General features: G+C 45.7%; 2 protein-coding genes across 2 annotated transcripts in view; one reads left to right on the top strand and one right to left on the bottom strand.

The window, feature by feature from the left end:
* zgc:194930 (uncharacterized protein LOC557813 homolog) overlaps positions 1 to 2,988 on the top strand; it is a 19,628-nt gene extending 16,640 nt beyond the window's left edge. The window contains exon 3 of the mRNA XM_062516120.1: positions 402 to 2,988. Coding sequence (XP_062372104.1) covers positions 402 to 1,245 — 844 coding nt within the window. The 3' untranslated portion in view covers positions 1,246 to 2,988. The remainder of the gene's footprint in view (positions 1 to 401) is intronic.
* A 4,106-nt stretch (positions 2,989 to 7,094) lies between these two features.
* The window catches only part of LOC134060021 (RELT-like protein 1), a 38,540-nt gene continuing 33,134 nt past the window's right edge, over positions 7,095 to 12,500 (bottom strand). Inside the window, exons 6-7 of the mRNA XM_062516593.1 lie at positions 11,500 to 11,644; positions 7,095 to 10,536 (exon numbers count right to left, since the gene is read on the bottom strand). Coding sequence (XP_062372577.1) covers positions 10,516 to 10,536; positions 11,500 to 11,644 — 166 coding nt within the window. The 3' untranslated portion in view covers positions 7,095 to 10,515. The remainder of the gene's footprint in view (positions 10,537 to 11,499; positions 11,645 to 12,500) is intronic.

Below are 12,500 nucleotides of genomic sequence, written 5' to 3'. Positions count from 1 at the left end.
GAATGATTATCTATCTGTTGTGTGTGCATGGTGAAAATGTATGCAGTGGTGTTTTTGCTGATTAGAACGGGATTAGATTGTAGTATTCACATTTTGATTGTTTTATTTCCCTCTTTCTCTCTCTCTCTCTCTCTCTCAATCTCTCTTTCTTTCTTTCTCTCTTTCTTTTTCCATTTCTGTGCTTCTCTGTCCCTCCCTCGCTCTCCTTGTCTCTCTCTCTCTTTCTTTCTCTATCTTACCATTTCTGTGCTTCTTTCTCCCTCCCTCACTCTCATTGTCTCTTTCTCTCTCTCTCCCTCGCTCTCTCTCTCTCTATTTCTGTGCTTCTGTCCCTCCCTCGCTCTCCTTCTCTCTCTCTCTCTCTCTCTCTCAATTGCCGTGCTTCTCTCTCCTTCTCTCAGCTACATCTATGACCCCTCGGTGCCGGTGGACGTTCACGGGCGCAAGAGGGACCTGCCGGCCAGCTCGCTCTACATCCCCCACCTGCAGGAGCCCGACGACGGCGACCGGCCCCAGAAGAAGCAGGGCTTCTACAACCTGGGCTACAGCAACAGCGGCGGCAGCCCCAACCCCAACGGCGCCGACGGCGACAGCGGCGGCAACACCAAGCTCGACATCGAGAACAACCACATCAACCGCCTGCACGGAAGCGGCCCTCCCCCCGCCGGCCACGACGGTAACCCGGAATGGACGGACGACAGGAAGGTCGGCGGAGGCGGGACGGACCCTGACATACTAGGAAGTCCTACGCAACGCACGGAGCAGCCCACGCTGAGGTACGCGCCTCCGCTCCCGAGCGTGCCGCCCATCTACCGGCTGCCGTCCTCCGACGGGCCCACGCGGCCCTGGGACAGAGAGCTCCTGAGCGGGAGCGAGGTGACGCGCATTCAGCCCTACATCCTGCCGGACGGCCTGGACGTGGACGAGGTGGACGGCTACAAGCGCGACGACGAGGACGAGGACGAGAGGGAGAGCGGCGTGGGCAGCACGCCCGACTACCTGGGCGACACGGGCGACGAGGCCAGCGTCCTCTCCGGCGACATCAACACCAGCTCCACCAGCCTGTCCTCGGCCGACACCAGGCCGGGGGCGGAGGACGACAACAGCAAGAGGACGGGGGGGCGGCGGAGAGAGGCGGACGGACGCGAGGAGGACAGGGAGGACTGCCAGAGCGTCACGGACTCCATGGTGGCCGAGGCGCTGGCCGCTCTAGAGGCGGCCACCGCGGGCGAGGACTACGACTGACCGCCACACCCGCACCGGGGTCATGTGACTGAGATGGGAATTGATATCTTGTAAATGAACATGGAGACCGTTGGTAGTCTCCTTTTTTTTAATATAATATATATAAATATATATCCTTGATGGTTCTACGAGGCTCTTATAAAGCTTCTGTGGATCAGCACGGAAGGAAGTTCCATGTCTGAATGACATTTAAGTCTTGCTGTAATGGCGGACAACGAGTGACTTGAAGCTGTTTACGTTAAATGTGCCCATGACTTGGCTGTGGCAACTCATTTTCTCTGAGAAATGAACGGGACATTTTTGCCACTTTGTCGAGGAGGCTCTATCTGAGTAGCTCATGCATTTTCCATGCGCACCTGGGGAGACAGACCCAACTTCAAGGGACTCCTGTTACTCCAGACAAACTTTCCTTGCATCATTGTTCCAAGAATAAGTTAGAATATTCTCATTTAAGGTTCAACATTCCAAAACATTTAACCATACTGAAGGTTAACTGCCATGTTTTTTTTTCCACTCTTGCAATTTCAAAAATACCAAATATTCCAGTTTTATGTGCACCGATTCTAATAGATGACATATTCTAGTTTGTGCGTACTTAATTGGTCTCTTGTTGTAATCTGTATATTTATTTGATGCCCCTACTACAAATATCTCATGAACTTTTGGTTCAGGCTTCACAGGAACCTGTTAAACTTTTTCCCAAACCTAGACATGCAGACACATTTTTGTACCCAGGCCTCGTGTATGTGATAGCGTCTCTCTTTTCTCTCTTTTTTTTGTAACTATCTTCCTGTTATTTATATCTCCGCCGTATGATGCAATGATGTCAGCGCCAACGCTGCCTGAGGTCCAGACGTCTGACGCGCGACTGGGAGCTGGCAGACTGGTTGCTCCGAGCGATGGCGGCGGGGGCGTCTGTCTCCGGTCTGCCGCTCTGTCCTGTCGTCTCGTAGCGTGCGTGTCGCCAGCGTCTGTGCCGCCTGTGCCACCGCCGCCGCCGCCGCTGCATACAGCCCACTCGTCTGGCTCGTGACGTTCCCGCTCGGCGGGCAAAGGCAGGGCAGGTGTGAGTCCAGGATGCCAACGCGACGCGGCCAATGACAACTCGAGGCCCGCCAGGCAGGGACTCCCTCTCTGGCTGTGATCCCACGAGGGGCCTCCGAAGTGTGCGCACTTCAGACACCAGACCTAAAGAAGAGGCCTACGAGAAGGACCCTCGGGAGGGATAGCGCAGGAAGGGGGGGTGGGGGGGCGAGGGAGACATTTGGAACGCTGCACTCGGTGGAATAAGCACATGGACGCAGTACTAGAGCTCCTGCCACGAACAGCATGAACCCCTTGCTCCATCTGGTACATGTTTGTTTTTCCTCAAGTATGCCTTTCACTGAAGTCATTTTTGGATACTCAGACTGAAATGGAGACACAAATCCAGTCTACGTTTATAGGCCAAATTCATTTCTCAGTTCTGTTCTGTTTTTATGTTACATATACTGTATGTCATGAAATGTCAAATGAATGTGCTATGAAATGTACCGCCAAGTAGCTTTAAATGATTATAATAAGTCATCATATGACTATTTTTATATCAGGGTGGATGACTGTACATTGGAAAGAGAAGTGAGTGAGTGAGTGAGATTATATTTTTGTGGTTCCTCTTTGTAGCACAATGAAGGCTTCTCAGGAGACTAGCAAGAGGTGTTGTCTTGTGTACAATGGAGAAAATAAATAAAATATTTGATTTCATCAGGGGCATGAAACTGCCACATGATCAGCCATCTAAACGAGGATAAATTAGACACACGAGCCTCGGTAAATAGAACATCGCCTCCCCTTCAGCAAACTCACCTGTTTATACACACACACACACACACACACACACACACACACACACAATTGTGTCCTTAAAACGGGGAGATATGAACTCAAACGCCCTATGTTGGTCTGTTTGTATACATCTGCCTTTATCCATTGTCCGAGAGGCAGCAGAGTTTTTTTGTTTTGTATTTCAACGTATCATTGGCTCTCACGTTACACGAGGCAGCCAATAACCACCAGATCTGTGACTGTGTTTGTGTATCTGTGTGAGTCTCTTAGCAGCAGGTCTGGTAGACCCCGAGGTCATGCATCGTGACAGGTGAACGTAGACCTCTCCGTCGGGGGAGACGGTGCTTTAGACATCGGGCAGACCACCCTCCCCCGCCGTTCCGCAGTGGAGAGAAAAACAAGCTAAGTTGGGCCTGACCTCCTGATGGCCGTTAGAATGTTTTTCACAGGCTGACCCCCCATCCTAATTATGCCGACTCCCTGTGATGTCCGCTCTCTCTCTCTTAATAGCCCCAAAATAGCCACGGCGCTCTTATCTTGTCTTGTTTTCTCTCTCTCTCTCTCTCCTTCTCTCTCTTCCTCCCACTTGTCTTGCTCTCTCACCAAAGTGTCACGATTTCCTCTTTCTCTCCCAAGGAAGGCCTTTTAAGGTCAGAACAGAGAGCTGTTTTAGAGGTTATTTGTGCACTTTTGGGTTACTTCTCTTTTTCTCCTTCCTTTCCGTCTGTCTGTGCCTCCCTCCATCATCGATCCCATTAGGCGTTTTTAAAGCAACACTAAAGCGTTTTTCGTACCTTAAAATAATGTTTCCAAAATTATTTCAGTGGTTCATCAACTCGGAACAGGGTGAACGGCGCTTTGGCATTGCGCTTCGCGGCCCTCTATCGGCTATAACCGCTCCATGTAAGTTTACCAGATTGGGTAGCGGATCTGTAGTTCGATGGATTGAGACGTAAGAAACTACAAATTTGACTTGCTACGATGTGGCAAAATACAGTACATCATACGTTCATAAAATCATGCAACATACCGTACTCTACCTTGTCTGTTAGACATTGTTATTTGCTGGATAAACAAGTTGCGTCCGTGCAACAGAGGAAAAGTGCTTTAGTGTTGCTTTAAAAAAAAAAGTAGGAGCGCTGTTAAGAGGTTGTGGTGGAGCACCCGTCTACCTTCACCAGTGCCATCAGCCCTTCTTGGTTTTAAGCTGCATTATAATGTATGTATATAGACTATGTACAGAAGTGCTCTATAACAGGAGCACTTAATGTAAACTGGAGCTGAAGCCACTAATGCCAGCCTGTCAGCAGACACTGACTGTAGCACATCGTATCAGGGGTTTGGCTGAGCTGTTCCACTCAGTCCAAATGACAAAGATCTAAAATAAAGCCTGTGATTTTCCTCACCCCCTTCCAGGGGGGTGCATGCAAGAATAGCCTGTATTAAAGCTTGTAATGACACTTTTCCTCATTGGTCAAATAATATATATTTGCACCAATCATAAGCTTTAGTATTGGTGCATGTGTTCACATATTTTCTTCTCAACCAAAGATCTTGTAAATCAATACGTCATCACAGAAACATTGACGCCTCTATTTAGAATGCTCCACACAGAATGATCCAAACAGAATGATCCTCTGATCAAGTGTCGCTGTAGAATCTGTGGCAAAAGCTGAGTGTCCTTTAGTTGAGAGGGAATCCAGCTTTTATTGTGTGAATGTGTAGTAAAAACAAGAGCCAAAACACCACAAGCACTAACTGTCCCACTCACAACTAGAGCTTTTGTAAATATCTGATGATCCATGTGGCTCATTCTAGAGTGGTAGATTCTAACTCTATAAGCACTTGCCACTAAATCATATTTGTACTTATACCCTTGCATTTAATGTATTCTGGTGGTTGTCCTGAACAGAATATGAAAAGGTCACTGTAAACTGGAAACTGCACACGATGCCAGCACATCAATTAAATAAAGTGGAAGCACATTTCCTTTGAAGTCCTTTTTCTCTGAATACACCATATCAGTATTAGTTTAAACATGTACGAAACTAAGCCTACTGTACACCCATTAATAAGATCGGCTTGGAAAGTTTATGTGGCCTGTGGTTCCTGGAATGAGAAACTTCACCCACACAGGGCCATACTAAAGGACAACTAGGATGGTGTGGCACACATTTCTAAAGGAGCGGTTAATAATTCACGCAGATTAGGGCTGGCAAAGTCAACATTTACCCGTCCGCTCACGTTCAAAGGGTTAACCATTAATGTCACCTTAAAACTGACAAAACATCCCAAATGAATGAGTGTCTTGTGGAGTCGTAGAGAGGGTAAACAAACATGGCAAAGGGGACAGTTTTGGGTGAAGGAAACGATAGGAACACAGTCTGGGTCACCACAGAATGAGAAGGAAGTGGTCGCCTTCTGGACGAGAGCCAGAGGACAAGGTCAATCCCACTGACCCTGATAATGGCCAAAAGAGATTAATAATTAGCCGACTGGGTAAAAAACCCACAAAGACCACCTGCATGCAATTATATCTAACAGGATTATATATCTAGACATTAATAAGTTAATCTACATACCGTCTACTGGTTAGAAGAATGCCGTTTGAGATGGCTTCATGTCTACCTGTCTAGCTGGCGCAAGAGTCACTTTCCAGTGCAATTCAATAGTGGAAAGGAACCTACACTTAGCATTGGAGTTCACTGGCCTAGTTAAGTCAGCCTGTGTAATGACACCATTTTACACACCCTGTCAGACAAGTTCCTCTATGATAACACACTTTGTTTGAGTTGACTGTAACAAAAACGGTTGTAACAAAGTGCCCTTTCTGTTCCATTCCATGTAAACCTGGTCCTTTTGCTATTAGTTAAACCTCACAAAGGCAAGTCTGGTTCAAAAGTCCAAATGTCTATAGCATGTCACTGAAGAGTTAAGGAGCCATAATCCGTACGCATGTTGAACACCCTCTCTAAATGATTAAAGGGACACTTCACCGATTAGCATTAAGCTTTTAGAAAACGAGTCATGTTTTTGAATGGTCGTGCATCATTCCCTCAGTTTGCCTTGAGATGGGAGAAATTCGGACTTCAATGAAACCCATGAATAGGACTTCCTGCTTTCAATGATGTAAAATGATGATTTTTACATCATTGAAAACAGGAAGTCCAACATTGAAATCCGTATTTCTCCCATCTCAAGGCAAACTGAGGGAATGATGCACGACCATTCAAAAACACGACTGGTTTTCTGAAGATACAAAGCTTAATGCTAATCGGTGAAGTGTTCATTTAAGGGGCAGCTTACAAATTACCCTAAAAAAGGAGCAGAAAATAATGTAGAGTTGTCTTCACACCGGGCATGCTGGAATCGGACATTTAATGGAAGATGGAAATCAATTCTATAAACACCACGGTCATCGCGTTCAAAGCACTGCGGTGGAGGTGGAGGGGGTGTGTGTGTGTGTGTGTGTGTGTGTGTGTGTTAGCCTGGACTCCTCTCCACCAAGCAGGTGCATCTCATTGGTGGTTGAGAGCTCCAGGCCACTCTTCACCGAGCAGGTGCAGCTCATTGGTGGTTGAGAGCTCGTGAGCGCTCCCCACCCCCTCCGCTGCAGGCCGTATACTCCCCCCCCCCTTAGCACGGCGCGGGAAACGCTAATCTGCTCACGAACACAGGCTCCACTCAAACCTGTGATTAGCCCACCGGCGTTAATTGAGTCACGCTTAAATGAGTTGATGCTGCCATCAACCTACAGTATCTCTGGGTTTGCTCATTCAGGGGCACTTCTATGACAGCCCCGAAAGGAGAGAGAAAATACAAATGGCGCTCGATGGAGGAAAGAATAAGATCCCAGGAAATCCACAGAAGACAAGCTGAAGGTACAAATGAAGACACACATTCTCCCTAAACTTGCTCTCTAGTATAGCCTCATAGGCAAACTGAACAGAGCTGTATAATCTGACTTCTTTTTTTATCTTTAAAAAAAGGAAAAGAAAGAAAGAAATCAAGCATCACTACCATCTTAATCTTTTTAATGTATAAATGCATTGTACAAAAGGCTCTTTGCACTCAAGATTCCACAACTCTTCCCTTGCACATTTCTCAATATATTAGTGCTTTTTTTATTATGAAATATTATTTGCATTTATATTCACAATATCTTTTCAATTAAACTAAATATTTTTTTTCTTTATTAAATATATTTTTTACACACAATTTATATTTATATGTCTCGCAGCAAACAGTGGAACTGTCAACTACATGTCGACTTAAAAGACACTAGGAGGCCCTGATGCATAATAGGAACAGGGAATGACCCAAATAGAGTTGTTTGTGGAAGCTTACCCCCAAAAATCACCTTGGGGATCCTCCACCTTGTACAGGGTACTGTTTATATGGGTTATAGTTTCATTTTATGTCTAAGGGAACCATTATAACTAATTATATACAATGTAGGGCACTTTTTTTGTTTTTTTAAGACTTTGCCTTTCAGACTCAAACAGGGGTTATGATGAAAGGGCATAAATCATGAGGATTAAAATGTTTAAAATTTAAAGAGATGCTGTTGGACTATTCTCCTGCTCAAAACATGTATGCAGGGACAGATAAGAGACATCATCATACAGGGATAACCAAGGAGGTGAACAATTCACATTGGGTGCCACTGGTGTAAGTTCAGTCCCATTCAACTACAATGCATGATACAAAAAGGCTAACGTTTTTCCATTCATTCCGATTCCAATAATCACACTGCGCCACATACACACTTATCACAGCCCAAAAACGTGGCCTGTTGGAAGTTGTTTGCCTCTTTGTCAATTGTCAATCTGGTGAAATGCTGAACTTGGTTTGATTGAGACAATTCCCTAAGGCAGAGAGCTGCAATAAATGTCCAACCCTTTGGCTGGGCCTCTGAAACAAAATAGTTTTAAGCTCAAGTCCAGCTGTGCATTCTCTGTCTGCCCCCAATTTTGGACAGAGACAGATAGACAGAACTATCATATTTTCCTCCCACAATAATGAACTATTGATTTCAGCACTACACAGGGGAAATAAGAAACAAAAACTGAACTCATCACTTGAGATGATGGTCTTGGAGTCTAACAAGCACAAAGAGCATTTTTAACAGTGTCCCGTTTAAAACAAAAACAAAAAACAAAACAAAAACAATACTGTAAAAACTGATGAATTCATTCACTAAGGAAAACAAATAAATACAAAGAAAGTGTGTTACAAAATTGTACTTTTTTTTTGGCAAAACCTCAAGTGCACAAATAGCTAAACAAACACACACAGATATTCTAACATGGCTGTCCCCTAAAGCAAGGCCACTGTTTTTTTGTTTTTTTTGAGGTAATATTTTTTTTTGGCTTTACAGATAAGCTATGTTTGGCAACATCGTCACAAACTGGGGTAGACCGTCATGACCGTCGTTGAGAAGGCGATGTGTCTGCGGCTTCGTACACTAACCTTGTCAGACGCTATTGTAATGAAACCGCATGCTTTCATTAGAGTCTTGCTTTCACTTAAGTCATGCCAACATCTAGGCCAACAGCAACTGGTCCGTCTACCCCTATGACAGTATCAGCAACAACCAAACAGAGCAAGACAAAAGCAAACAAAACCTTGTTAAAATATCTGGTCTTTGCATCTATTCTTTTCATACACAAACACACATACACACATACACACACACACACACACACACACACACACGCACACACACACACGCACACACACACGCAAGCACGCGCGCGCACACACACACACAAACACGCAAGCACGCGCGCGCACACACACACACAAACACGCAGCACATCGTCAAATTTCCACTAAGATTCAAAACCCAAAGCTGGTAAGGTTTGTTTTTACTCTTCATCCACCTTCAGTGAGGGGCATGGAGGACTCACTGCGCTCAGTGAAATGCTAAACCAAACGAACGCGCGCGAGGAAGCACGGGAGAAGGAAACACATTCACCACCTCGTCCGTCTGAACGGGTCAAATAAACATGACAGAAGAAAGGAGCGTTGAAAGGAGGAGAGGGAGAAGGAGTGTTATCCGTTCACTAAAAACAAAAGGATGAAGGGAAGACAAGTGATTTTTATAGTTCAGCAAAGGCTTTGAACAAGTCCTTGTCAAAAGCATTGCACATTAACACTAGCAAATATTCACAGAGGGGATATATCTGTTGACAGCTCTATGAGTCTACTTTCAGTGTGAGGTAACGCAACATTGTGAATTTAGGTGTCCAGTGTGATGCCCGATTACAAACCGGCAGTTAGTGTATAAGCAGGACTTAACATTTATCTTTATGAAACAGGACATTAACATTCTTTGACAAGATAAACGGATAGCTAGCTTTGAGTAGCATTTGGATTAAGACATTATATTATTCTGTTACATTTCCTTTTTAGGCAGTTAAGCATTTTGGAGTTTGTGTGTGCACAGCGATCAGTCTTGTCCAGGTACTTGGTTCCAGGATGTGTGTTTTGTGTCAGGGCTCCAGAATACACACACACACACACACACGGAGAACTCTGAGGTGTCAGATAAAAGATTGTACCCTGTGAGAGCGAAGAGTGTGAGGACTCCAGGACCTTTTTTTTTTGTAATCACAGTGAAATGAAAAGAAAATGGCTCCAGGGATCACACCCATTGCAGCTGCCTCCACCGCCGCGCATGTGTGACATGATGTGGATTTGGATCCTATGACCTACTGGATACATTAGGTCACCACCCTTCCACTCTTAAAACACCCCCCTCCACACACACACACACACACACACACACACACACACACACACACACACACACACACACCTCTTGTCAGACAGTGGCACCATGAGGGTTTAACCATTAACAGTTGCACCTCTTCACTTGACAGTGATGTTTTTTTCCCCCATCCCATAAAGGGCAGGTCTCGACTGACTGCGACGCCATCTTGTGTTTGTGAAGGGAGGGGGTCGGCACGGCAATGGATTGAGCGGGGTCGAAAGGTCACCCAACCCTTGTGCTTCGGTCCGTGGCCCAATCGGCTAATTGACCTTGGATGATTTAGGGCCTAGATCATGGTCGATTGCGACAAGAAAAGGCTTCTCTTTTGTTTTTTTCTTCACTGTCTCATCACCAACCTCAACCACTGTCAATCATCTCTGTGAGCCAGCCTCTGATTGGCTGCATTACGGCTAAGGAGGATGGACAAACTCCCCCACCCCCACCCCCCTAACTGACACAGCTGTCCACCAACGGGAGAGCTTGTGTGCGTGTGTGAGGGGTCTTTTTTCCCGACCGCTGATGTGTCGTCTCATTGGCTGGTCATAGCTTGGATTTAACTTTGGGATTAAAATGTATTATAAACGTTTGTTCTCAGTCTCTCTCTGTCGGTGCGCTGTGCCTCTCTCTCCTCAGTCTGTCGGTGTTGGTCCTCCAACGTCACACACCTCTCACTTTGCATCTCGCTCCTCCTAGGAAAGAGACAACAAGAGGCATTTTCACTTCAAAAGACCTTTGACTCAGCCTCAATAAAACTTGAACGCTGAATGCTTTTCAGATATACCGGCGCAATGTTGTGTCATGAATATAAAAGCTTTTGAACTTTAAAAACTCCAAAACTGAAACTGACAAAGAGAGATTGGTTGTGAATTTCTGAACACCACAACGACACTATATGCCAAACAGTTCGTTCTTGGGCAGTTCACTGTATTTCCAGGTAGTATTTCTGAAAATAACATTCATTCAATACCACAACTACCGTAATTTCCCAACTACTGTATTAGCCGTGGCTTATAAACTGATTTTCCAAAATTTCTTCCGCTATGAGGTCAATACACAGGGGCATTTAATATGGAATTAATATGGTTTTGTTTCTTTTAACTTGCACAAAACACGGTCCTGTGGACACAGGAGAATTACTTTCACATTGTGTTCACATTGAGTTCAGTGACCCAAAGAGTGTCAAATGGCCTTAATTCTTATCTGTGTGGACCAGCAACTGTATGCTGGAGTCTCTGAGAAGCTCTTGGGGTGAAATGACAGGATTGACCCCAATTTATATCATGCTCATCATCCACATCTGCCCCATTCCCCTGACAGTTGAGTGTGTGGTGTGTGTGTGTGTGTGTGTGTGTGTGTGTGTGTGTGTGTGTGTGTGTGTGAGAGAGAGAGTGTGAGAGAGTGTGTGTTTGTGTGTGAGAGAGAGAGAGAGAGAGAGAGTGAGTGTGAGAGACAGAGTGTGTGTTTGTGTGTGTGTATGTGTGTGTGGTGTGTGTGTGGTGTGTGGTGTGTGGTGTGTGGTGTGTGTGTGTGTGTGTGTGTGTGTGTGTGTGTGTGTGTGTGTGTGTGTGTGTATGTGCGTGCATGCGTGTGTGTGTGGTGTGTGTATGTGGTGTTTGTGTGTGTGTGTGTGTGTGTGTGTGTGGGCTTCTCACTTGTGGCTGTGAGGGGCGTCGCTCTTCTGGGGCTGCTGCCTCTTCAGCGGGAGCGGCGGCGGCGGACACGGTGCCGTTGGGCTCGGTGATCAGGAGGGTGCGGCGCTCCTTACCCGTCTTGGGGTCGCACTTGGTCACCCGGAACCTGAACGAGTGGAACAGGAAGAAGGAGAGAGAGAGACAAAGAGAGAGAGAGGGAAAGAGAGAGAAAGAGAGAAAGAGAGAGAAAGAGAGAGAGAAAGAGAGAAAGAGAGAGAGAGAGAGAGAGAGAGAGAGAGACAGACAGAGAGAGAGAAAGAGACAGACAGAGAGAGAGAGAGAGAAGAGAGAGAGAACGAGAGAGAAAGAGAGAGAGAGAGAGAGAGAGAGGAACAAGGAACGGTGAGACAAGGAAATAACCCACACAGAGAAAAAGGGGGATAGAGAGCGAGCGCAAAAGACCGAGATAGAAATGGTGGGAGAGCGAAAGACAAACATCACCGGTTCAACTGTTGCTTCGACTTCACTAATGTATGACTAACTCCTCTAACCGATTTCTCAGGGGAAAGAAGAGAGAGAGAGAAAAAAAACTCCCCTGATTACTTGTAATGAGTGACATATTTGATACAATATTTGGCTAGAGTAATCAGCCCTCTAAATGGCCCTTGGTGCTCCGCTGGCTAATAGCATTACGGCGACTGCACTTACAGACTACACTGATAGCAAACTCAGGCCCCCATTACAATCATGGCAATGGTGGAACAAAAACACTCCATAATGGCGGGCCTAATTGGGTTCGGTCATACGCTAGCCAGCAGCGATTCACTTCGCGTCTTCATGAAAGCATGCGAAATGAACAAAGCCAAAGTGATTGTTAAGCGTTATGGTTGTCAGAAGCTAAAAAAGAGGCATCAGGAAAATGACTAGGGTCTCAGAAAAAAAAGAGAGCTGTGATGGTAGCTTTTAAAACATCCTTGATAAAAGGATCAATCGTATGGAAGCTAAATGACACAGAGCCATAA

The sequence above is a fragment of the Sardina pilchardus genome, chromosome 16 (assembly GCF_963854185.1).
Source record: "Sardina pilchardus chromosome 16, fSarPil1.1, whole genome shotgun sequence".
Lineage (NCBI taxonomy): Eukaryota > Metazoa > Chordata > Actinopteri > Clupeiformes > Clupeidae > Sardina > Sardina pilchardus.
Note: the sequence above shows the minus strand (reverse complement) of the source record. Positions and strands in the feature narration are given on the sequence as shown.